Consider the following 27,214-nt stretch of genomic DNA (forward strand, 5'->3'; position numbering starts at 1 on the left):
AGTCACCTTCCAGCCAGTGTAGCGTTCATCAGTAGTGTTAGCAAATGCTAATAAAGCGGTCAAGCCAGTGCTATCGAGAGCAAGTAGTACAGGCTAACGATCGAGAAACTAAGATTTCTTTCTCCAGACTCTTCCTCCACGCACGCTCGCCACAGTATTTTTCACTCACACTTAAGTATGCATTTCCCTATGTCATTTACTTAGGTACTTTTAAAATCAACATTGACAACTACGGTACATGCAACGGAGCGACCTGGCAGCCTGCTGCTAATCCCTTGCAAAATCCTTTGCCCTGTTGCTTTTTTGGTGTGTCTGGCTAAATTTTGGCTGAGCTGAAGTCCTAGCTCAGCCGCTAACGGTTCGCCACTGCCTCACCAGTCCATTGTGCACACCCGTTCACACATTTCTTAACGTCTAGGAGCAATTTATCGTAGCCAAATCCACTTGTTGGCAAGTTTTTTAGAGAAAACCAGAGAACCTGGATGAAGCCCAAGGACAAAAATATGAAACTTCACACAGAAAGGCAGTAACTCAAGCTCAAGTTAGAACCAGGAGCCCTTGAGGTTCAAGGCAGCAATGTTAGCTTCTGTGCCTCAGATTTTATTCTGTCATATCTAAACTGGAAGACAATTAACTGAGTCAGGGCCAAAAAGAAAAAAAATCAATACATGAGATGTTTGTGAAACTGCATTTATTTGTGACACTGAAGTTAAAACTAATTAAATTGAATGTCAATATGAAAACACTGCCACTGTCTTAGGTCACAGTAATATATAGCTGAATTTTGTAGACATACAGCTACTAACTGACCAGATATTTTAGTGATGGAGACATTTCAGCGTAGCAGTGACACTGACATGGTAGTGTGTGGGGCTTAAACAAGCGGACCTAGTTTACTTACTACTGGGTTCAGTTTATCAGTTAATAATTTCCAGTTAACAGCACTCCTCTGGACATAAAAGTGACAATGTAAAGGGCTCAAGGAAGATGATTACAGAATTTTCTCTGGGAAGATTGTTCTTGGGTTAACTTACATGACAGCTGTGCCTAATAAACAGATAAATGCAGTGTTTAACAAACCCAGCAACATTGTTTTGCCTGTACACTATTGCAATTTTTATTCATCAAAAAATGTAGGTAGTTCATTTCCCAGAATGCACTTCTCTTCTGCTCCGTTTTCGTCAATGGTAACAAGGTAAGCCACACCTCCACTAGAACCATCTCTGCACATAGCAAGTGTCAGTGCTAGAAAGAGAGAACAGAAATGATGTGTGATTAAGAAAATCATCTAGATGACATATTGCTGTTTTTTTGTTCTGTAATGATGCATAGGTTTAAAAAAAAATGGTACCCTCTACAACAAACTTCTGGCATTCTTTTCGTGTCATGCCTTTCCGGTATTCTGCATCAACGAACCCATAGATGTATGAACTACCAGAGCCGCCAATAGCAAATGGCTGCTGAGACAGTAGACCATCCAAAGTCACATACACCTACAAACACGTAAACACACAGCAGCAATTTAGGACCTACTGTGTATCTTAAACATAGAGTCACACTTTACATTTTCAGTACAGCTGCACCATTCAAATCAGTAGTTTGTCTCTCACCTGTCCCCCACCTCTCCTGTCCCAACCTGCAACAATCAGATGTGCAGATAGTTCCTCTTTGTACTTGTAGGAAATGTTCTTCACTAATGTGGCAGCTGAGCGAACCAGGGGGTCTTCTTCCAACTCAATACTGTCACACAAATACACATATATGCACAAATAAACTAAATACAAGTCTATCAAGACAAAACAATGTGTATTTTGCGATTCATATAGTATTTTGTTTTATTTTTTGTTTTGTTTTATTAAACTTTCACCAAGTAAAATAAGAAACAAAGCAATGGTGCACTCTGATTGGCTACTCTACTACTAGGCTATCAGCTCATATACCGTGAGTAGAGAAAAACAAAATGGCAGACCGTGTTGCTGAACCAACCGAGGACAAAAAAAAAATCTACTTGAAAACAAAACCCCAAAAATTGAACCCCCCCCCAAAAGCAGCAAAATATGGAATAAAAGTATTTGATGGTAAGAATGTATCTTTTTTAAAATTTCAAGAATTATTATTAGAGAAAAACAAAATGGCAGCACGCATCAAGTCAGATATATCACTTTGTTATCAAGTATTTAAAAGAAACAGAAATAGCTAAATAAAAGAATATGTTCCCCCCCCCATATCTCCTGTTCCACACTCCAGCCCAGTCTGTGGCGGTAATGCAACTTTAAGTGGGTTTGCCAACCGCCAAAAAAAAAAAAGAAGAAGAAAAGACAATGGCGGACCATGTTAGTAAACCAACCGAGGATGAAATAAAAACTCTACTTGAAAGCAAAATCTAATAAAATGCAAGAACAAAAAGCAACAAAATATGGAATAAAAGTATTGGATGGTAAGAACGTATCTTTTTATTTTTCGAGAATTATCACATTTTTCACAAATTGCTACTGTCATTTTGCCAGTTTGTTTACATTCTAAGCAGAAGTGATTTTGTTGGACGTTTTGTATGAAGTTTTTATTTATTGAATTTGCAAAAGATAAAATTAAAAATGCTCCCTTTCTCAAAATCCAGTGAATAGAATAAAACAGTTATTCCACTCAATTTTGTCAGATATGGCTTAGACTATCAGCGCATATCCCACTCAATTTCGTTGAATAACTGTTTTTATATATATATATATATATATATATATATATATATATATATATATATATATATATATATACACACACACACACTGTATGTACTACTGAAAGTATCCATTTAAATTAAACTCAATTCAATTAAATGACCAGCCATCTGGCAAGACAAAAATGCGCAGCAGCATCATATATCAGAATCTCCACGATATAAACCTGGAGCTCGAACATGTATCCTCCTAAAAGGGTTCGCTAATAGGGTAGATGCAGGTTAAGCTGTATTTATTGAAGAACAAATTGTGAGTATATAGCACTGTTGTATTCAGAAGTTAATTAGACCATGCATGTGGTAGAAGTAATAAATTTGGTGTGAACTTGGTAATATCCTGTTAATTCATCACCAACAATACCTGAAAGATGCTTTTGGCTAAAGGGATGTAATGTAAGGGGTCATCCATAATTTTCATCATTATCATGAGTCTACAAAGAGTAGACTTTTGAGCAACCCCCTCCCCCCCCAAAAAAAAGTGTACATTAGCGGACAAAAAAAATGATGGATCTATGTGGAATAGGAATTCAAAATAAAACCATGTCTTGTATTACTTTTTATTAAAATCGGATGACAGGACAATACAAAGATTCACAAGAGAAGAAAAGAAGACACAAGATGGGTCCAGAAGTTTTCATAGAAAGCAGGCGATTCATTTTTCAGTCCCCCCAGGATTTCGCGGGCCTTTTTTGTGATTGTTGCGGGCTAAAATGTCTGATGTTGCGGAGTTTTTCCAAAAAATTGCGATGAAAGTTGCGGTGTTTTTTAGGTTTTTGTTGCGATTACATTGCGGGAGGAAGTGAAAGTTGCGAGAAATTGTTGCGATTTTCTCTTTTTGTGATTAAAATTGAGTGATATGTTAAATATTAAGTTATTACTGAAAAACTATTGATTAAAAAACAAAGACACTGAGAAATGGTCCTATAGACAACTTTACCAATATAAAAGATTACCAGGACTACAGAAATGCAGAAAAATAGGCTTTACTTATCCAAATGCACCTGTTGGTTCTAAAGTTAAAGTGCATAGAACCTCACAGCACAACATGAAGTTACCTTAAAATATAATATAAATGCCTCAGCTTTCATGTAAGAAAAAAAACTATTAATACTAGTACTGTGTGCAGGCAGTCTCTCCTGAAGACTAAATTAAACAATAATTATAAACTAATAAAATAAATGGCTCAGGCTTCATAGAAGAAAAAACCCAATTTGAACAGAATCTCACAGTATGATGCTGAGGCTGCCTAAACAATGGAAAATAAAATACCATTTTGGTAAAAATGTTGGCATCCATTAATTTCTTGTATTAAGTAAAAAAATAATGTAAAGTGCACACAGTCCTTCACTGTAAACATAACACACTTTCAGTAACAGAATTTAAGCCTATATAAACACTGACTCGTACATGCTGCTTCTCTTGAACGTATACACGGAAGTAAGCAGTGTTGCCAGACGCTGCTGACGTTTTCCAGCCCAAAATTTGTTCAAAACCCGCCAAAATGCACTTGAAACCCCCCAACTGGGCGGGAAACCGCCCAATCTGGCAACACTGGAAGTAAGGTGGAAGGTAGTTTGTCGACGTCACCTCAAGACGACGCCAACGATTGGTCAAATTTGCGGGAAAGTTGCAGTGATTGGATATAATTGCAACACCGCCCTGAATTCGCGGGGATTGGTTGAATTTGCGTTGAAGTTGCAAATCGCAACATCGCGAAATCCTGGAGGGTCTGATTATTGAAAATTAGGAACTGTCTTTTTAAGGGGAGCTGTTGCCTTTTGGCTTTGAAACGTTCGTTTTTTATTCTTTCCAAGCAGCCTGTCCTGCCCTAACTGCCTCCTGCCGCTTCTCAGATGAATGCAGGAAACAATAAATGGTTAAAAACTGCTTGTACTTGTTTGAAGGAGTCTTGTGAATAGTGGTATTTCTGCTATTCACAAATTTGTAAATGCGGTCAAAATCTGGGTCAGCCATTGTTGTTGTATTGAAGAAAGAAAGCGTGTAGAGCTAGCTGGCAACACCGATGTGGCGTGAAATTTTTAACATGGCGGGCACCGATTCGCACATTTACGGATCATCATTTTTAAAAAAAAGTGTACGCCTGGTCATTAATCCCCTCCCCCCTGCGTACGGTTTGTACGCTCGTGATAATGATGAAAATTATGGATGATCCCTAAGGAAAACCAGCTTTTAGGGATTTTTTTTATCTTGCTTTTTGTCTGTCTTTGTCTTGTTGACTACATCCACATCCCATATTGTGTGTCAGGTGCAAGAATGTACTAGATACAATATTGTAAAAGTGATCAGTACCTGTGCACATCCAGTTGGTAGTTGACTATCTCAGCAATGGTCTGGGCATCAGCAGCTGACCCGGACAGAGCACAGTAAATCTTGTCATGGAGTTGAGAGAGTTTGTTCATCACTCGATTCACCACTGACTCCCTGCAAAAAAAAAAAAAAAGGAAATAATATGAAAAACATCATCTCATTATCTCTAGCCGCTTTATCCTGTTCTACAGGGTCGCAGGCAAGCTGGAGCCTATCCCAGCTGACTACGGGCGAAAGGCGGGGTACACCCTGGACAAGTCACCAGGTCATCACAGGGCTGACACATAGACACAGACAACCATTCACACTCACATTCACACCTACGGTCAATTTAGAGTCACCAGTTAACCTAACCTGCATGTCTTTGGACTGTGGGGGAAACCGGAGCACCCGGAGGAAACCCACACAGACAACATGCAAACTCCACACAGAAAGGCCCTCGCCGGCCACTGGGCTCGAACCCAGAACCTTCTTGCTGTGAGGCGACAGTGCTAACCACTACACCACCGTGCCGCCCCGATAACAAAGTCTGTATTTAAAAAAAAACAAAAAGGGTGCCTAAGACTTTTGCACAGTACTGTATATCTTATTTCAATGTTGAGCATTTGTGTGGATTAACCTGTGTTGGCAAAACTGATGAATAGGAAAGTGTTAGCTTTTGTTTAAAGCATATACGCAGAGCCATGGCCTCACTTTCGTTTATAAATGCCTTGAGACCTCAAGAATGGCACAGGAATAGTTTTAAGCGCTAACAATAAATCTAATATAGTAATTTTTATGATTAAAGTGATTGTGGCAGCGGGGGCGTGGTCAAGCATCGGTCTGTGACAGGAGGGTGGAGCCGGGGAAGGTGAGTGGCAGATTCGCTACACCTGACGGTAATTAACCTGTGTTTTGTGTGTGTTTTCCCAGTAAACCGCTCCCTATTTTAAGAGGCTGAGAGAGAGCAGAGGGAGCGCGACCCGGGAGTGGAGGCTGAGAGTGTGTCTGTGTGCTGCGAGTTCGTTTAGACTGAAAAGTTTATGAATAAAACACGCTGTTACTCCCTCCAAACGTTGTCCTGCCGTCCTCTGTGCTCCACCCACGCATTGTCCGCGCCACAGTGGTGCCGAAACCCGGGAAAAGGTGGAGCACCAGTGCTACAGCTCCATGGAATCCTCCCCGTTCGCGGACTTGGTCCACGCCCTCGCCACGGCTCAGCAGAGCCAGCACCAGGCACTCGTCACGCTCCGAACGGAGCAGGAGCGCCGCTTCGAAGCCCTGGTGCTGGCTCAACAGGAAGATCGAGAGGCGTTCCGGCGGCTCCTCGCGTCGGCGGGATCCACCAGCGCCCCGGCCGCGGGCCCGTCTCCCCTCACTGTGACCAAGATGGGCCCGCAGGACGACCCCGAGGCTTTCATCACCTTGTTCGAGCAGGTCGCCGAAGCCTCGGGGTGGCCGATGGAGCAGCGCGTGGCGCGCCTCCTCCCCCTCCTGACTGGAGAGGCGCAGCTGGCCGCATTACAGCTCCCCGCCGACCGCCGGCTGGCCTACGCTGACCTTCGCCGGGCCGTCCTCCAGCGCGTGGGGCGCACGCCGGAGCAGCAGCGCCAGCGCTTCCGCGCGCTGCGGATGGAGGAAGCCGGCAGCCCGTTCGCGTTTGGCCAGCAGCTCCGGGACGCCTGCTGGCGGTGGCTGAGGGCCGAAGATCGCGACGCCGAGGGAATCATCGACCAGGTGGCGCTGGAACAGTTCGTTGCCCGCTTACCAGCCGGAACCGCGGAGTGGGTCCAGTGCCACCGCCCGGCGTCGCTGGATCAGGCCGTAGGACTGGCGGAGGATCATCTGGCGGCTGTACCGGCGGCAGGACAACGGATGACATCGTCTTCTGTCTCCTCTTCTCTCTCTCTGTCTTCCCCCCCTCTCTCTCTGTCTTCCCCCCCTCCTCCCGTGTCCCGTCCTCGCCCCATTCCCCCACCACGGAGGCGGGGGCCGGCCCCACCCCAGCCGGCCCGCCGCACCCGTGGTGCCCTCCCGTTTCTCCCTTCTGTGTCTGTCTCTCCCCCCCCTCAGGTGAGTGAGCCCCAGAACACAGTTGCAGAGGGGAGGCCCGGGCCGGTTTGCTGGCGCTGCGGGGAACCGGGCCACCTGCAGCAACAATGTGCAGCGATGGAGGTGGGGGCGGTGGTGCGGATCCCCGACGCGCCAGAGGCTGCCCTCGATCGGGCCGGAGCGTATCGCATACCGGTAAGTGTACAAGGGGCTACATATCAGGCGTTGGTGGATTCAGGCTGCAATCAGACCTCAATCCGCCAAAGCCTGGTGCAAGACGAGGCATTGGGGGGAGCACAAGGGGTGAAGGTGTTGTGTGTGCACGGGGATATTCACAGCTACCCGTTGGTGTCAGTCCACATATATTTTAGAGGGGAAAAATCTATAGTGAAGGCGGCGGTTAATCCTCGCCTTACCCACTCTTTGATCTTGGGGACCGATTGGCCGGGATTTCGGGGTTTAATGGCACGCCTAGTAAAGAGTGGGTCCTGCCGGTTGACGGGGGGGGGTCCCGGTGTCGCTTTGGCTGGAGCGGCGGTCGCAGAGCCGTCTACGTCACCTCCGCGACAGGGGGAGGAGCCGCCGGCCCCTCCTCTTTCTATTGGGGAATCCCTCGTGGATTTCCCACTGGAACAATCGCGAGACGAGACTCTGCGACACGCGTTTGACCAAGTGAGAGTAATCGATGGTCAAACGCTCCAGCCGAACGCCACCCCGTCCTTCCCCTATTTTTCCATTTTGAAGGATAGATTATATCGAGTGACGCAGGACACTCAGACGAAAGAGCGAGTCACCCAGTTATTAATTCCAAAGAGCCGCCGGGAATTGGTATTCCAGGCGGCCCACTTTAATCCCATGGCTGGACACCTCGGGCAGGATAAGACACTCGCCCGGATAATGGCCCGATTCTATTGGCCGGGGATTCGCGGCGACGTCCGTAAGTGGTGTACGGCGTGCCGCGAATGCCAGTTAGTAAATCCAGCGGCCATTCCAAAAGCGCCCTTGCGCCCCCTACCATTAATCGAGACCCCGTTCGAAAGAATTGGGATGGATCTCGTTGGGCCATTAGATCGGTCAACACGAGGGTACCGCTTTATATTAGTCCTGGTGGACTATGCAACGCGATACCCGGAAGCGGTGCCTCTTCGCAATATCTCAGCACGCAGTATTGCAGAGGCCCTCTTCCACGTCATCTCCCGGGTTGGAATCCCGAAAGAGATTCTGACTGACCAAGGCACCTCGTTTATGTCACGAACACTGAGCGAACTGTATGGGCTACTAGGTATTAAGCCGATCCGCACCAGCGTTTATCACCCACAGACGGACGGTTTAGTTGAACGGTTCAATCGCACCCTCAAGAATATTATTAAAAAATTCGTAAGTGAGGACGCACGTAACTGGGATAAGTGGCTCGAACCCTTGTTGTTTGCAGTGCGAGAGGTTCCCCAAGCCTCCACGGGGTTTTCCCCGTTTGAATTATTATACGGGCGTAAGCCGCGCGGCATCTTAGATGTACTGCGGGAAAATTGGGAGGCGGGACCTTCACAGAGCAAAAACGAAATTCAGTACGTTATGGATCTGCGCGCAAAACTCCACACGCTCACCCACCTAACTCAGGAGAATTTGCGGCAGGCCCAGGAACGGCAAGTCCGCCTGTACAACAAGGGCACGCGCCTTAGAGAGTTCACTCCGGGAGAGAAGGTACTCGTCCTGTTGCCCACATCGAGCTCCAAATTAATCGCCAAGTGGCAAGGACCCTTTGAGGTCACACGGCGAGTCGGGGACGTCGACTACGAGGTTAGGCGAACGGACAGGGAGGGGGCGCTACAGATCTACCACCTCAATCTGCTGAAACTCTGGAATGAGGAGGTCCCCGTGGCGTTGGTGTCGGTAGTTCCGGAGAAGGCGGAGCTGGGGCCGGAGGTCCCCAAAGGGTCATTGGCATCACGTACCTCTCCGGTCCCCTGTGGAGACCACCTCTCCCCGACCCAACTTGCGGAGGTCGCCCAGTTGCAGGCCGAGTTTTCGGATGTGTTCTCGCCCCTGCCCGGTCGCACGAACCTCATAGAACACCACATAGAGACGCCCCCGGGGGTGGTAGTGCGTAGCCGCCCTTATAGACTACCCGAACACAAAAAAAAGGTGGTTCGGGAAGAACTTCAGGCCATGCTCGAAATGGGCATCGTCGAGGAGTCCCACAGTGACTGGAGCAGCCCAGTGGTCTTGGTTCCCAAGGCCGACGGGTCGGTCCGGTTCTGTGTGGACTATAGAAAAGTCAACGCGGTGTCTAAATTCGACGCATACCCAATGCCTCGTATTGATGAGCTGCTCGATCGACTAGGCACGGCTCGCTTTTACTCGACACTGGATTTGACGAAGGGATATTGGCAGATCCCCTTGACTCCATTATCCCGAGAGAAAACGGCCTTTTCCACACCGTTCGGCTTACACCAGTTCGTCACACTTCCGTTTGGGCTGTTTGGGGCGCCCGCTACGTTTCAGCGGCTGATGGACCGAGTCCTCCGGCCGCACGCCGCCTATGCGGCCGCGTACCTAGACGACATCATCATTTATAGCAATGACTGGCAGCGGCACCTGCAACACCTGAGGGCCGTCCTTAGGTCGCTGAGGCGGGCGGGACTCACTGCCAACCCGAAGAAGTGTGCGATTGGGCGGGTGGAAGTACGGTATCTGGGCTTCCACTTGGGCAACGGGCAGGTGCGTCCCCAAATTAATAAGACTGCAGCGATTGCGGCCTGCCCGAGGCCCAAGACCAAAAAGGGGGTGAGACAGTTCCTGGGGCTGGCTGGCTACTATCGTAGGTTTATACCTAATTATTCGGACGTCACCAGCCCGCTGACTGACCTCACTAAAAAGGGGGCACCAGATCCGGTCCAGTGGACGGAGCAGTGCCAGCGGGCTTTCTCTGAGGTAAAGGCTGCACTGTGTGGGGGGCCACTCTTACACTCCCCTGACTTCTCTCTCCCTTTTTTGTTGCAGACGGATGCGTCGGACAGAGGGCTGGGGGCCGTTTTGTCCCAGCAGGTGGAGGGGGAGGACCGCCCAGTCCTATACATCAGCCGCAAGCTGTCAGTGCGTGAGGGGCGCTACAGCACCATTGAGAAGGAGTGCCTGGCGATCAAGTGGGCGGTCCTCGCCCTCCGTTACTACCTGCTGGGGCGCTCTTTCACCCTCTGTTCGGACCACGCGCCCCTCCAGTGGCTCCACCGCATGAAGGATGCCAACGCGCGGATCACCCGTTGGTATCTGGCACTCCAACCCTTCAACTTCAAGGTGGTCCACAGGCCGGGGGCGCAGATGGTCGTGGCGGACTTCCTCTCCCGTCAAGGGGGGGGGGAGTCGGCTGCGGGCCGGACGGGCGCTCGGCCTGAGTCGGGCGGTGGGGGTATGTGGCAGCGGGGGCGTGGTCAAGCATCGGTCTGTGACAGGAGGGTGGAGCCGGGGAAGGTGAGTGGCAGATTCGCTACACCTGACGGTAATTAACCTGTGTTTTGTGTGTGTTTTCCCAGTAAACCGCTCCCTATTTTAAGAGGCTGAGAGAGAGCAGAGGGAGCGCGACCCGGGAGTGGAGGCTGAGAGTGTGTCTGTGTGCTGCGAGTTCGTTTAGACTGAAAAGTTTATGAATAAAACACGCTGTTACTCCCTCCAAACGTTGTCCTGCCGTCCTCTGTGCTCCACCCACGCATTGTCCGCGCTACAGTGATTTACAGTGGAGCTTGAAAGTTTGTGAACCCTTTAGAATTTTCTATATTTCTGTATAAATATGACCTAAAACATCATCAGATTTACACACAAGTCCTAAAAGTAGATAAAGAGAACCCAGTTAAACAAATGAGACAAAAATATTATACTTGGTCATTTATTTGTTGAGGAAAATGATCCAATATTACATATCTGTGAGTGGCAAAAGTATGTGAACCTTTGCTTTCAGTATCTGGTGTGACCCCCTTGTGCAGCAATAACTGCAACTAAACGTTTCTGGTAACTGTTGATCAGTCCTGCACACCGGCTTGGAGGAATTTTAGCCCATTCCTCCATACAGAACAACTTCAACTCTGGGATGTTGGTGGGTTTCCTCACATGAACTGCTCGCTTCAGGTCCTTCCACAACATTTTGATTGGATTAAGGTCAGGATTTTGACTTGGCCATTCCAAAACATTAACTTTATTCTTCTTTAACCATTCTTTGGTAGAACGACTTGTGTGCTTAGGGTCGTTGTTTTGCTGCATGACCCACCTTCTCTTGAGATTCAGTTCATGGACAGATGTCCTGACATTTTCCTTTAGAATTCGCTGGTATAATTCAAAATTCATTTTTCCATCAATGATGGCAAGCCGTCCTGGCCCAGATGCAGCAAAACAGGCCCAAACCATGATACTACCACCACCATGTTTCACAGATGGGATAAGGTTCTTATGTTGGAATGTAGTGTTTTCCTTTCTCCAAACACAACACTTCAAGATTGTCCACGTGATCTTTAGCAAACTGCAGACGAGCAGCAGTGTTCTTTTTGGAGAGCAGTGGCTTTCTCCTTGCAACCCTGCCATGTACACCATTGTTGTTCAGTGTCCTCCTGATGGTGGACTCATGAACATTAGTCAATGTGAGAGAGGCCTTCAGTTGCTTAGAAGTTACCCTGGGGTCCTTTGTGACCTCGCCGACTATTACACGCCTTGCTCTTGGAGTAATCTTTGTTGGTCGACCACTCCTCAGGAGCGTAACAATGGTCTTGAATTTCCTCCATTTGTACACAATCTGTCTGACTGTGGATTGGTGGAGTCCAAACTCTTTAGAGATGGTTTTGTAACCTTTTCCAGCCTGATGCGCATCAACAACGCTTTTTCTGAGGTCCTCAGAAATCTCCTTTGCTTATGCCATGATACAACCACAAACATGTGTTGTGAAGATCAGACTTTGACAGATCCCTGTTCTTTAAATAAAACAGGCTGCCCACTCACACCTGATTGTCATCCCATTGATTGAAAACACCTGACTAATTTTACCTTCAAATTAACTGCTAATCCTAGAGGTTCACATATTTTTGCCACTCACAGATATGTAATATTGGATCATTTTCCTCAATAAATAAATGACCAAGTATAATATTTTGTCTCATTTGTTTAACTGGGTTCTCTTTATCTACTTTTAGGACTTGTGTGAAAATCTGATGATGTTTTAGGTCATATTTATGTAGAAATACAGAAAATTCTGAAGAGTTCACAAACTTTCAAGCACCACTGTAGGTAGTGGTCTGAGTGAATGACCTTGCTGTCCATAACGTCACAGCAGGAAGGCTATCGGTCTCATCGCCATTTCCGCTATACTAAAACACAGAGCTGACTGCAACTCCGATCCTCCATTTTGAGCTAATTTATCGCCATGCCATGTAGATGTGTTGCTGGCAGGTGCAGCAACACGACAGAAGGTGGATTTATGTTGTATTCATGGACCAAGAATGTTCAAACTGCAAAGATTTGGATGCGTTTTGCGAGAAATTCACAGACACATTGGGCGCCTACGAAGTGGTCTCTCCTCTGCTCTGCACATTTTACTGAAGACTCGTACGAAACCTCTGATCTGTTGAGGAGCGTTGGCTAAGCCCATACTGAAAGAGGGTGCAGTACCAATAATTAAATAAAACTACAAGAAAAGGAAATTATTTATTTATTTTAAAAGGAAAGCGAGTTTAGTTGCACCAGTTCTACCGGAGTGAGCCGAGGGTTGTTGGTAAAACCCGGGATGGAACGGGACGGGACATATCTCTCGGGCAGTGACCTCCCTGCGGTTGTTGCTAAAACCAGTGACATCCCGTTCCATCCCGGGTTTTAGTAATTGCCTGAGCCGAGCAATAATGGCGGAGTACTCAGTATGGAGAGAATGAGTGGACCAGCTGTCTGATTTCTAAACTGGATATTGCTGCCATCTCTCCCTTACATGGAAGAAGCGAATGAACGGAGAACTGAATGAAGAACTGAAAGTCAGATTGTTTCAAAACAATGGGCTACAAGGTCAACCTTCAAGAAGCGAGAACACAGACGGGTAAGGTCTGACTCTCATTTGGATAAAAAAAAAACCAACAACAACAAAAACAACGTGTTGTTTACCTGCATTTAGATTAATACATGTAACTTGTATTGTGTATTTAAGTTCCCGGTATAAGATTATTTAATTTGCTTCAGAATGTGATCGTCTCAGTTCATCTGATTATTTAATGAGCCTTTTACGTTTTATCAGTGAAAATGCATGCATGTACATGTATGTTGCATAAGTTATAACACCCTATCCTGTTTTAACGAGAGTCAACCCACAATCAATGAAGTCAAATCAGTCTTAGTTGAGCAAGTCGGTAACCGTATTTCTTACTTTCACCATAAATTTTTATTGATATGACTTTGGTCTATAGCTGTAAAAGGCCTCGGCATTAAAACCGGTTACAGCAGTGACGTCACGCACTCAGGGCTGGCTGGCTCAGCTGGGCAGCTCGAATGTCAACTTTGCGGTCGATTTTAACTCTCAAAAATATATTTTTTAAATTCCCATTTATGCAGCATACAAGAGTCAAGGATGGAGATACTATCCACTCAGAAATTTATTTAAAAATAAAGGTTCTGTGGGCGGCACGGTGGTGTAGTGGTTAGCGCTGTCGCCTCACAGCAAGAAGGTCCTGGGTTCGAGCCCCGGGGCTGGCGAGGGCCTTTCTGTGTGGAGTTTGCATGTTCTCCCCGTGTCCGCGTGGGTTTCCTCCGGGTGCTCCGGTTTCCCCCACAGTCCAAAGACATGCAGGTTAGGTTAACTGGTGACTCTAAATTGACCGTGAGTGTGAATGGTTGTCTGTGTCTATGTGTCAGCCCTGTGATGACCTGGCGACTTGTCCAGGGTGTACCCCGCCTTTTGCCCGTAGTCAGCTGGGCTAGGCTCCAGCTTGCCTGCGACCCTGTAGAACAGGATAAAGCGGCTAGAGATAATGAGATGAGATGAAGTTCTGCGTATCTGCTTTAAAAAAAAAACAACACACACACACAAAAAAACAGGGTGCCCAAGAATTTTGCACAGTACTGTATATCTTATTTCGATGTTGAGCATTTGTGCAGATAAACCTGTGTTGGCAAAACTGATGAATAAGAAAGTGTTCGCCGTTGGCTGGGGTGCCATGGTAACAGCCCGCGGGCCGGATACGGCCCGATTGGTCATCACATCCGGCCCGGTGGTTCATGAGACTTTTTTTTTTTAAATAATAAATTAATAAAAATCAAATGTTTTGTGTTTTTTTTTCATAATGATTTTAAATCTAATGTTTCAATTTGATTCCATTTTCGTGTAATCCATCGGTGCGTTTTTAGCTGCTCTCTGCTTGCTGCAGCACGCGCAGGTGCAATGACCCGGATTTAATTTAGAGTAGGCTAGTTGTTGCTCGTTCACAAGATGTTGTCTAAAAAGAGAAAAGTTGATTCTGAGGGTCGCATCTTTCAGGAAAAATGGAGAGAGAAATACTTTTTCTGGGAAGTAGGGGGAAAACCTGTTTGTCTGATTTGTTCGCAACAAGTGGCTGTACCGAAGGAATACAATGTCAAAAGACATTACGAGACCCACGCCGACAAATACAGCCAATTCACCGGGCAACGCAGGACTGAAAAGCTAAATGAGCTTGCCTCAAACCTTCAAAAACAGCAAGCAGCTTTCTCAAAGTCTCGAGAGACACATGAAGGTTCGTTTTAATATCATACATCATCTTCAGTTCTCCTTTAATGTTAAATGCGGCTGTTTTCAAAGAGGGGTGTCTCAATATCTTTGTTGTACATTTTATTTCATGTTAGGGGCAGTGAAGGCGAGCTACATCATCGCGTGGGAGATCGCAAAAGTGTCCAAGCCATTTTCGGAGGGTGCATTCGTCAAGGATAAATACGCATCTGTTGGAATCCAATCTTTCTATCAGTCATTGCCACCAGAGTACCCAATTATCATGGTCTTTGCCGGTAAAATACTCTGTATGTTCGGGACAACATATTTATGTGAACAGGCATTTTCAGTAATGAATATTAATAAATCGAAACTGCGTAGTCGTCTGACCCATGGACATCTCAACGATGTCATGAAAATAGCAACTGTCCAGAGTCTGTCCCCCAATGTCGACAAGCTGGTAAAAAGTAAAAGACTTCTGGCTTCCACATGTAAAATTGTGGCAGCAGGGGCGTGGTCAAGCGCCGGTCTGTGACAGGAGGGCGGAGTCAGGGAAGGTGAGTGGCAGAATCACTACACCTGAGAGCAATTAACCTGTGTTTGTGTCTTCCCAGTGACCGCGCCCTACTTAAGGAGGGAGAGCGAGAGCAGAGGAGCTCTTCCTGAACCAGACGCTGAGTGTGTGTGTGTCTGAAAAGTGCATACATAATGGTCATGCTGAAAAGTGTGGCAATAAAACGTGCTGTCAAACCTGATCTCTGTCTTGCCGTCCTCTGTGCTCCACCCACGAACACGGAACCGTTACAGTGGTGCCGAAACCCGGGACCTGGAGCACAGCAGCCTCACAGCCCCATGGAGTCCTCCCCGTTCGCTGAACTGATCCACGCCCTCGCCACGGCTCAGCAAAGCCAGCACCAGGCACTACTCACCCTCCGAAAGGAGCAAGAAGAGCGGTTCGAGGCCCTGGTGTTGGCCCAACAAGAAGATCGACAGGCGTTCCGGCACCTCCTCGCGTCAGCGGGGCCCACCAGCGCTCCTACCGCGGGCCCGTCTCCCCTCACCATCACCAAGATGGGCCCGCAGGACGACCCCGAGGCGTTCATCACGCTTTTTGAGCAAGTCGCCGAAGCCTCGGGGTGGCCGATGGAGCAGCGCGCGGCGCGCCTCCTCCCCCTGCTCACGGGAGAAGCACAGCTGGCCGCGCTACAGCTCCCCGCCGACCGCTGGCTGGCCTACGCGGACCTCCGCCGGGCCATCCTCCAGCGCGTGGGGCGCACTCCAGAACAGCAGCGCCAGCGCTTCTGCGCGCTGCGCTTGGAGGAAGTCGGCCGGCCGTTCGCGTTTGGCCAGCAGCTCCAGGACACCTGCTGGCGGTGGCTGAGGGCCAACAACCGCGACGCCGAAGGAATCCTCGACCAGGTGGCGCTGGAACAGTTCGTCGCTCGCTTGCCAGCAGGAACTGCGGAGTGGGTCCGGTGCCACCGCCCGGCGTCGCTGGATCAAGCAGTCGAGCTGGCGGAGGACAATTTGGCGGCTGTCCCGGCGGCAGGACAGCAGATGGCATCTTCTCTTCTCTCCTCTTCTCTCTCTCTCTCTCTCTCTCTCTCCCTCCTCCTGTGTCCCGTCCTCTCCCCATTCCCCCTCCGCGGAGGCGGGGGCCGGCACCACCCCAGCCGGCCCGCCGCACCCGCGGTGCCCTCCCGTTTCTCGCTTCTGTGTCTGTCTCTCCCCCACCTCAGGTGAGTGAGCCCCAGATCACCGGTGCAGAGGGAAAGCCCGGGCCGGTTTGCTGGCGCTGCGGGGAGCCGGGCCACCTTCAACAGCAGTGCACGGCAATGGAAGTGGGAGCGGTGGTTCGGATCCCCGACGCACCAGAGGCCGCCCTCGATCAGGCCGGAGCGTATTGCATACCGGTGAGTATCCAAGGGGCTACATATCAGGCGTTGGTGGATTCTGGTTGTAATCAGACCTCAATTCGCCAAAGCCTGGTTCAAAACGAGGCATTGGGGGGAGCACAAGGGGTGAAGGTGTTGTGTGTGCACGGGGATGTTCACAGCTACCCTTTGGTGTCGGTCCACATTATTTTCAAAGGGGAAAAATTTATAGTGAAGGCGGCGGTTAATCCCCGCCTTACCCACTCTCTAATTTTGGGGACTGATTGGCCGGGATTTCGGGGTTTAATGACACGCCTAATAAAGAGTGGGTCCTGCCATTTAACAGGGGGAGGTCCCGGTGCCGCTTTGGCGGGAGCAGCTGTCGCAGAGCCGTCTACGTCATCTCTGCGTCAGAGTGACGAGCTGCCGGTTCCTCCTCTCTCTATTGGGGAATCCCTCGCGGATTTCCCATTAGAACAATCGCGAGACGAGACTCTGCGACATGCTTTTGACCAAGTGAGAGTAATCGATGGTCAAAGGCTCCAGCCAAACGCCACCCCGTCCTTCCCCTACTTTGCAATTATGAAGGATAGGTTATACCGAGTGACGCAGGACACTCAAACTAAAGAGCGTGTCACGCAGCTTTTAATTCCAAAGAGCCGCCGGGAATTGGTATTCCAGGCGGCTCACTTTAATCCCATGGCTGGACACTTAGGGCAGGATAAAACACTAGCCCGAATAATGGCCCGATTCTATTGGCCGGGGATTCGCGGCGATGTTCGTAGGTGGTGTACGGCATGCCGCGAATGCCAGTTAGTAAATCCAGCGGCCATTCCAAAAGCGCCTTTGCGCCCTCTTCCATTAATCGAGACCCCGTTTGAGAGAATTGGGATGGATCTCGTCGGGCCATTAGATCGGTCAGCACTAGGGTACCGCTTTATATTAGTTCTGGTGGACTATGCAACGCGATACCCGGAAGCAGTGCCTCTGCGCAATATCTCAGCATGCAGTATTGCAGAGGCGCTCTTCCGCGTCATCTCCCGAGTTGGAATCCCGAAAGAGATTCTGACTGATCAAGGCACTACGTTTATGTCACGGACACTGCGCGAACTGTATGGGTTATTGGGGATTAAGCCGATCCGCACCAGCGTGTATCACCCACAAACGGACGGTTTAGTAGAACGGTTCAACCGCACCCTCAAAAATATTATTAAAAAATTCGTAAGTGAGGACGCACGTAATTGGGATAAGTGGCTCGAACCCTTGCTGTTCTCAGTGCGAGAGGTCCCCCAAGCCTCCACGGGGTTCTCCCCGTTCGAATTATTATATGGGCGTAAGTCGCGCGGCATCCTAGATGTGCTGCGGGAAGATTGGGAGGAGGGACCTTCACAAAGCAAAAACGAAATTCAGTACGTTATGGACCTGCGCGCAAAACTCCACACGCTCACCCACCTAACTCAGGAGAATTTGCGGCAGGCCCAGGAACGGCAAGCCCGCCTGTACAACAAGGGTACGCGCCTTAGAGAGTTCACTCCGGGAGATAAAGTACTCGTACTGCTGCCCACGTCGAGCTCCAAATTGATCGCCAAGTGGCAAGGACCCTTTGAGGTCACATGGCGAGTCGGGGATGTCGACTATGAGGTGAGGCGAACGGACAGGGGTGGGGCGCTACAGATTTACCACCTCAATCTGCTTAAACTCTGGAACGAGGAGGTCCCAGTGGCGTTGGTGTCGGTGGTTCCGGAGAAGGCGGAGCTGGGGCCGGAGGTTCAAAAAGGGACATTGGCATCACGTACCTCTCCGGTCCCCTGTGGAGACCACCTCTCCCCGACCCAACTCACGGAGGTCGCCCAGTTGCAGACCGAGTTTTCGGATGTGTTCTCGCCCCTGCCCGGTCGCACTAACCTCATAGAGCACCACATCGAGACGCCCCCGGGGGTGGTAGTGTGTAGCCGCCCTTACAGGCTACCCGAACACAAAAAAAAGGTGGTTCGGGAAGAACTTCAGACCATGCTCGAAATGGGCATCGTCGAGGAGTCCCACAGTGACCGGAGCAGCCCGGTGGTCTTGGTACCCAAGGCCGACGGGTCGGTCCGGTTCTGTGTGGACTATAGGAAAGTCAACGCGGTGTCTAAATTTGACGCGTACCCAATGCCTCGTATTGACGAGCTGCTCGATCGACTAGGCACGGCTCGCTTTTATTCGACACTGGATTTGACGAAGGGATATTGGCAGATCCCCTTGACTCCACTATCCCGAGAAAAAACGGCCTTTTCCACACCGTTTGGGTTACACCAATTCGTCACACTTCCGTTTGGGCTGTTTGGGGCGCCCGCTACGTTTCAGCGGCTGATGGATCGGGTCCTCCGCCCCCACGCCACCTATGCGGCCGCCTATCTTGATGACATCATCATATATAGTAATGACTGGCCGAGGCACTTGGAACACCTAAGGGCCGTCCTTAGGTCGCTGAGGCGAGCGGGTCTCACAGCCAACCCAAAGAAGTGTGCGATTGGGCGGGTGGAAGTACAGTATCTGGGCTTCCACTTGGGCAACGGGCAGGTGCGTCCCCAAATTAACAAGACCGCAGCGATTGCGGCCTGTCCGAGGCCCAAGACCAAAAAGGGGGTGAGACAGTTCCTGGGGCTGGCTGGCTACTATCGTAGGTTTATACCTAATTATTCGGACGTCACCAGCCCGCTGACTGATCTCACTAAAAAGGGGGCACCAGATCCGGTCCAGTGGACGGAGCAATGCCAGCGGGCTTTTTCAGAGGTAAAGGCTGCACTGTGTGGGGGGCCACTTCTACACTCCCCTGACTTTTCTCTCCCCTTTATGTTGCAGACCGACGTGTCAGACAGAGGGCTGGGGGCGGTTTTGTCCCAGGAGGTGGAGGGGGAGGACCGCCCCGTCCTGTATATAAGCAGGAAGCTGTCGGTGCGTGAGGGGCGCTACAGCACCATAGAGAAAGAGTGTCTGGCCATCAAGTGGGCGGTCCTCGCCCTCCAGTACTACCTGCTGGGGCGCCCTTTCACCCTCTGTTCGGACCACGTGCCCCTCCAGTGGCTCCACCGCATGAAAGATGCCAACGCGCGGATCACCCGTTGGTATCTGGCACTCCAACCCTTTAATTTCAAGGTGGTCCACAGGCCGGGGGCGCAGATGGTCGTGGCGGACTTCCTCTCCGGCCTGAGTCGGGCGGTGGGGGTATGTGGCTGCGGGGGCGTGGTCAAGCGCCGGTCTGTGACAGGAGGGCGGAGTCAGGGAAGGTGAGTGGCAGAATCACTACACCTGAGAGCAATTAACCTGTGTTTGTGTCTTCCCAGTGACCGCGCCCTACTTAAGGAGGGAGAGCGAGAGCAGAGGAGCTCTTCCTGAACCAGACGCTGAGTGTGTGTGTGTCTGAAAAGTGCATACATAATTGTTATGCTGAAAAGTGTGGCAATAAAACGTGCTGTCAAACCTGATCTCTGTCCTGCCGTCCTCTGTGCTCCACCCACGAACACGGAACCGTTACAAAAATGTAGCTGGTATTTCTCCCCCATGTAACCTTGTGCTGTGTGCTTGAGGGGGAATAAACAGGATGGGTGTGTGGAAATATATGTGGGACTTGACCAGCAAAGTTAATGTGCCATCTGTAGTTTGTTTTTATTGGTATGTTCAGTCATATTTGGCTCTTTTAAACTAATGCTACTGGATATTTAGTCACTTGACCTATTGGTGGAATTATTTACCCTGGCACTTCTTCTTTCTTTTGACTCGTTTAGGCCTACTTGCCAATCGTTTTAATTGGCCTAATTAGGCCTATGCATTGACATGTTTTTGATGTGCAAGATCAATAAATCTGATCTAAGTCATTTACAGTTTACACTTGTGTTATTTGTGTCTTAGTCCATTTCTGTAACATTTTTTTTTATAAATGTAGGCTACTTGCATGCTTAGACTGTCACATTTTCAGAGGGTAAATTGCTTTTGTCTGCCATGTTATTGTGCGCCTCATTTTGAGGCTATAGCTTTACAATTCCTTTTGGGCGTATAGGCCTTCAAAAATCATATAAAATAATGTCCTTTTGTTGAGTTAGTGTCTGGTCTTTTCAGGCCAAAAGTGTAATTCGGCCCCCAAGGTCCCACTTGAAAAAAATCTGGCCCCCTTACCAATTTCACCCTGGCACCCCTGGTTTATAGAGTAGTCACACGAGAGGCGGAATGAGCCGGAATGCCGTCGGAATGAAAATTCTTCGTATATTCTGGGATATTCGAAGTGCATTCTAAAAATTCTGACAGCATTCTGAGTCCATTCCAAACATTCAGGCCCATTCTTGTGGCCCGCCTGAATGTTTTGCTCATGCTCAAAACATTCGAGGTGCATTCGAAGAGGAGAAATATCGAACGGCATTCGAAGTGTATTCTAACTGCATTCTAAGGCCCTGTTTACATTATTTCGAATCAGCGGATCATCAGATTAACGTTTTTAAAACGATTCGCGTACACACACAAATAACAGGAAGTGAAGTCCGCGCCGTTTTTCAGCAGTTGCGTCACATGACCAACGTGGCATGACCAACGCCAGCGAATCAGGAAGGTGGATGTCGCAGTGACGTTGTCCAATGACGACGTCAGCTAGAGCTCAGCACTGCGTATCCTCGTTCCTCAATGTTTACACAGCACCGGATCAGATACGTACTGGGTTGAATACGTGGGCCCTGGCGGATTCAAATTGTTCCGCCTGTGGAGTCGTTTCCCGGCATTTTAATGTGCACGGACAGTGCATCCGCAACGAAAACGATACGGATACGGTCTAATGTAAACACCACCTAAATATTCTTACGCCATTCCAACAGCATTCGAAACATTCTGATCGCGTTCGAGGGAAAACTCGAAATGGCAAGCCACTTCAAATCCTGCCAGAATGAGCCGGAATGCCATCGGAATGAAAATTCTTCGTATATTCCGGGATATTCGAAGTACATTCTAAGTATTCAAGCTGCATTCTCTTTGAATTCTTAGACGTTCAAAACATATTCGGCGGCTATTCCGGGAGCGTTCTGACTGCATTTGAGGTGAATTCGTACAGCATTCGTACAGAATTCGTACACCTTCCGACCAGACTTCGGGTGGTATTCGGGCAGCAATCGAACTGCACTCGTACAGCATTCGAAGTGCATTCTTAATATTCTTACTGCATTCTAACCGCATTCTAGGTATTCCTGCTGTGTTCCAACTACATTTGAACTGCATTCGAAAGCTAATACACCCGGAATGTGCAAGAATCATTCGAAGCGGGTTCGAAGCGCATTCTAAGTATTCGAACAGCATTCTTACAAAGCTGTAAGAATGTTGGTCAGTTTGAAATTCCTGCCTGAATGTGGCACGAATTTTGAAAAATTTTTCATTCCGGCTGGTTCTGCTTGATTCCTGCTAATTCCAAATAAGTGTGACAGGGGCCTATAAAGCAAAGAACAAGAATTATCATATTGTCGCAAAGTTATTCAGAAGATGCATGAAAGCATGACTCAAATGGATTTCTCAGAGCTCATTAGGGCTGTCAATGTCCCTTAAATCAGTCTGGGTTTGTGAAATTCACAGAAACAGCAGATCAGTATTGTGATGACTTTCTTAAGGGCAGCACGGTGGTGTAGTGGTTAGCACTGTCGCCTCACAGCAAGAAGGTCCTGGGTTCGAGCCCAGCGGCCGGCGAGGAGTTTGCATGCTCTCCCCGTGTCTGTGTGGGTTTCCTCCGGGTGCTCTGGTTTACCCCACAGTCCAAAGACATGCAGGTTAGGTTAATTGCTGACTCTAAATTGACCGTAGGTGTGAATGTGAGTGTGAATGGTTGTTTGTCTCTATGTGTCAGCCCTGTGATGATCTGGCGACTTGTCCAGGGTCTCACCCATAGTCAGCTGGGATAGGCTCCAGCTTGCCTGCGACCCTGTAGGACAGGATAAGCGGCTACAGATAATGGATGGATGGATGGACGGACTTTCTTACCCAGCAGAGACACGTGAGTCGGAGCCAAGAACAACTCCTCCTGCAAACCCAATGGCTATGATTGTAGTCTGAAAATAAAATGGCGTGACAGAATTAACACCGAAACAGGTTGTGCAAAAATTAATGGTGAATAAAGTTAGACAAGTGTATGTATAGCAAGACACATGGATAGAAGCCTGTACAGTGTGCTTGAAATTTTGTGAACCCTTTAGAATTTTCTATATTTCTGCATAAATATGACCTAAAACAACATCAGAGTTTCACACAAGTCCTAAAAGTAGATAAAGAGAACCCAGTTAAACAAATGAGACAAAATATTATACTTGGTCATTTATTTATTGAGGAAAATGATCCAATATTACATATCTGTGAGTGGCAAAAGTATGTGAACCTTTGCCTTCAGTATCTGGCGTGACCCCCTTGTGCAGCAATAACTGCAACTAAACGTTTCTGGTAACTGTTGATCTGTCCTGCACACCGGCTTGGAGGAATTTTAGCCCGTTCCTCTGTACAGAAAAGCTTCACCTCTGGGATGTTGGTGGGTTTCCTCACATGAACTGCTCGCTTCAGGTCCTTCCACAACATTTCGATTGGATTAAGGTCAGGACTTTGACTTGGCCATTCCAAAACATTAACTTTATTCTTCTTTAACCATTCTTTGGTAGAATGACTTGCGTGCTTAGGGTCGTTGTCTTGCTGCATGACCCACCTTCTCTTGAGATTCAGTTCATGGACAGATGTCCTGACATTTTCCTTTAGAATTCACTGGTATAATTCAGAATTCATTGTTCCATCAATGATGGCAAGCCGTCCTGGCCCAGATGCAGCAAAACAGGCCCAAACTATGATACTACCACCACCATGTTTCACAGATGGGATAAGGTTCTTGTGCTGGAATGCAGTGTTTTCCTTTCTCCAAACATAACGCTTCTCATTTAAGCCAAAAAGTTCTATTTTGATCTCATCCATCCACAAAACATTTTTCCAATGGCCTTCTGGCTTGTCCACGTGATCTTTAGGAAACTGCAGACGAGCAAAAGTGTTCTTTTTGGAGAGTAGTGGCTTTCTCCGTGCAACCCTGCCGTGCACACCATTGTTGTTCAGTGTTCTCCTGATGGTGGACTCATGAACATTAGCCAATGTGAGAGAGGCCTTCAGTTGCTTAGAAGTTACCCTGGGGGTCCTTTGTGACCTCGATGACTATTACACGCCTTGCTCTTGGAGTGATCTCTGTTGGTCGACCACTCCTGGGGAGGGTAGCAATGGTCTTGAATTTCATCCATTTGTACACAATCTGTCTGACTGTGGATTGGTGGAGTCCAAACTCTTTAGAGATGGTTTTGTAACCTTTTCCAGCCTGATGAGCATCAACAACGCTTTTTCTGAGGTCCTCAGAAATCTCCTTTGCTCGTGCCATGATACACTTCCACAAACATGTGTTGTGAAGATCAGACTTTGATAGATCCCTGTTCTTTAAATAAAACAGGGTGCCCACTCACACCTGATTGTCATCCCATTGATTGAAAACACCTGACTCTAATTTCACCTTCAAATTAACTGCTAATCCTAGAGTAGGGTGCATCAGTTGCCCCCTAAAAATGAAAAGTTCCTCCGATCATGACGCATTTTTGTTTTTATGTTCCTTTTGGCAAGAAAACACACTGGGTGAAATATTTTGACAAAATTCAAAAGTTTAATGGTGGCACCAGGAGCTCAAAGTTATGGAAAAAGCTGCTGTTTTATGACTTTTATGACAAAATTTCGATCACTTTTCATGAAACATTATGGCACCTTATAGAGTATACCAAATATCTTAGATACACATTTTTAGTACATATTCTAAATATATTATCAAGCACAGTTTAAGTTTTAGGCGGCACGGTGGTGTAGTGGTTAGCGCTGTTGCCTCACAGCAAGAAGGTCCGGGTTCGAGCCCCGTGGCCGGCGAGGGCCTTTCTGTGTGGAGTTTGCATGTTCTCCCCGTGTCCGCGTGGGTTTCCTCCGGGTGCTCCGGTTTCCCCCACAGTCCAAAGACATGCAGGTTAGGTTAACTGGTGACTCTAAATTGACCGTAAGTGTGAATGGTTGTCTGTGTCTATTGCCGCTTTTCCACTACAAACGCGGCTGAGTCGAGCTGAGTGGGGCTGTTGGAGTTGCATTTCGACTACAACCGCGCTGAACCGTGCTGGCTGGAAGTGGGTGGACACATTGGGTGGAGTTAGCGAAAGTGGGTGGACGTCAGGTGATGTCGTTAGGCAGCGCAAACAGTGACATCAGTGACCTTTTAAGCGGTAGTCTCACGACCCGAATAGTAAACAATAAACATGGAGGACATGGAGTCGTTAGTGTTGCTGGTCTTGGTGCTGTGGCTTGTTGTCACCGACAACGCGGACAGATACTGGCAAGAGCGTATAGATGAGGCGAGGCGCATAAGGCTTCAGAAATTCTTGTAATTCGTAATTCTTCTCCTTCCGGGTTTGCGGTGTTTACAGATCCCAGCGCGCTCGCAGGGCGTGTGTGGGCATGTGAGGACACTCCTCCTCACCAATCAGTGCACAGGGGAGTGTCTGCTCACGCCCCCAGCCTCACTCGGCTCGCTTTGGCTCGCTTCAGCCCCACTCCAAAACGGTGCGAGTTTTAGGGGCTAAGCAGGGCTGAAGCGAGCTGAGTCGTGCTGGTTTTTGGTAGTCGAAACGCGAGCCGTGTCGGGCTGAAGTGAGCTGAGAAAGGGTAGTGGAAAAGGGCCATATGTGTCAGCCCTGTGATGACCTGGCGACTTGTCCAGGGTGTACCCCGCCTTTCGCCCGTAGTCAGCTGGGATAGGCTCCAGCTTGCCTGCGACCCTGTAGAACAGGATAAAGCGGCTACAGATAATGAGATTAATGCTTCTCAATCCCTTGCAAAGGTTCTTAACATGATCTCTGGCTCACAAGAAATCAATAAATGGAGTCCAACATTGTGATTCAAACCTTACGCGAAAACATAAAATAAGCGTTTTTTGGCAAAAAATGAACCTCACGGTGCCACCATTAGACTTTTGAATATGGTCAAAAAATTTTACAGGATGTCTTTATTGGTGAAAAGGAACACCCAAAGAAAAATGCATCAGATTTTATGAAAGTGAGGGCAACTGATGCACCCTATCCTAGAGGTTCACATACTTTTGCCACTCACAGATATGTAATATCGGATCATTTTCCTCAATAAATAAATGAGCAAGTATAACATTCTTGTCTCATTTGTTTAACCGGGTTCTCTTTATCTACTTTTAGGACTTGTGTGAAAATCGGATGATGTTTTGGGTCACATTTATGCAGAAACAGAAAAAATTCTAAAGGGTTCACAAACTTTCTACAGGTTTACAGTAGAGTAATCCATGTCAAACAGTAAGCTTAGTTTGCTGTTAGTTATTTCTTCAGCACTCAAAATTCGTGTTTTTGTCAATAACTAACGACAAACTCTTCCAGCCTGACTCGTCCAGGATACTTACCCCGGTTTTGACTTCTTCACTCATCCAGCCTGGCTGTAATGAAGTTTCCATCTCCAACATTATGATGCTTTCAACTTAAATCAGCTTCACCGACAGTACAACACACACACAGCGCGCGCGCCCCGACGCCAAACCGAACAGAAAGTGCTAGAAACTCGATCTGAGGCGCCACCAAACACTCAAAGACAGCAGGTTTAACCCTTTAAAAATGATTAGCCCTGGTTTTAAACACGCCTGTACGAACAACAAGGCCTCGAATTTCCCTCAGGAGCTGTTGGTTGTTTCCCCTTTTGTTCCGCGAGTCGAAAACGAAAGTAACTTGTGCCTGAGTGGAAGCTGCTAAGAGCTAGCTGCTCAGCTAACACCGACACAAAGTACAGCTACAGTAAAGATAGGGGAGAGCGGGGAAACTTGGGCACGTGCTCAGCATTTGTAGACTGTCTCATCTTATCTCATTATCTCTAGCCGCTTTATCCTGTTCTGCAGGGTCGCAGGCAAGCTGGAGCCTATCCCAGCTGACTACGGGCGAAAGGCGGGGTACACCCTGGACAAGTCACCAGTTAAGCTAACCTGCATGTCTTTGGACTGTAGGGGAAACCGGAGCACCCGGAGGAAACCCACGCAGACACGGGGAGAACATGCAAACTCCGCACAGAAAGGCCCTCGTCAGCCACGGGGCTTGAACCCGGACCTTCTTGCTGTGAGGCGACAGCGCTAACCACTACACCACCGTGCCGCCCCTCCCCATATCTTCTCATCTCATGATCTCTAGCCGCTTTATCCTGTTCTACAGGGTCGCAGGCAGTGATGGGAATAACGGCGTTAGAAATAAACGGCGTTACTAACGGTGTTACTTTTTTTAGTAACGAGTAATCTAACTAATTACTTTTTACATCGTTATAACGCCGTTCCCGTTACTTACAATAAAATACTATGCGTTACTTTATTAAAGCTGTTCTCATCTGGCATGCTGCTCGTTCAGCCTTTCTTTCCTCTGCTTTAGTGTGGGGCGGGGAGATGCGAGACAACGGCATAGTAAGCCAATCAGAGTAGATTTTGACAGCATACGT

The 27,214-nt window shown here is 48.2% G+C and overlaps 1 protein-coding gene across 1 annotated transcript; it reads right to left on the reverse strand.

Moving 5' to 3' along the window:
- Positions 1-674: 674 nt before the first annotated feature.
- psmb9a (proteasome 20S subunit beta 9a) lies at positions 675-26,542 on the reverse strand. Its single transcript, XM_060898927.1, has 6 exons — positions 26,145-26,542; positions 22,655-22,722; positions 5,045-5,176; positions 1,611-1,740; positions 1,352-1,493; positions 675-1,245 (listed from the first exon to the last, which is right to left on the reverse strand). Exons 1-6 carry the CDS (start codon positions 26,202-26,204, stop codon positions 1,118-1,120), a joined length of 660 nt encoding a protein of 219 aa, XP_060754910.1. The 5' UTR covers positions 26,205-26,542; the 3' UTR covers positions 675-1,117.
- Between the last annotated feature and the right edge of the window lie 672 nt (positions 26,543-27,214).

This window comes from Neoarius graeffei, chromosome 18 (genome assembly GCF_027579695.1).
Source record: "Neoarius graeffei isolate fNeoGra1 chromosome 18, fNeoGra1.pri, whole genome shotgun sequence".
Classification (NCBI taxonomy): Eukaryota; Metazoa; Chordata; class Actinopteri; order Siluriformes; family Ariidae; genus Neoarius; species Neoarius graeffei.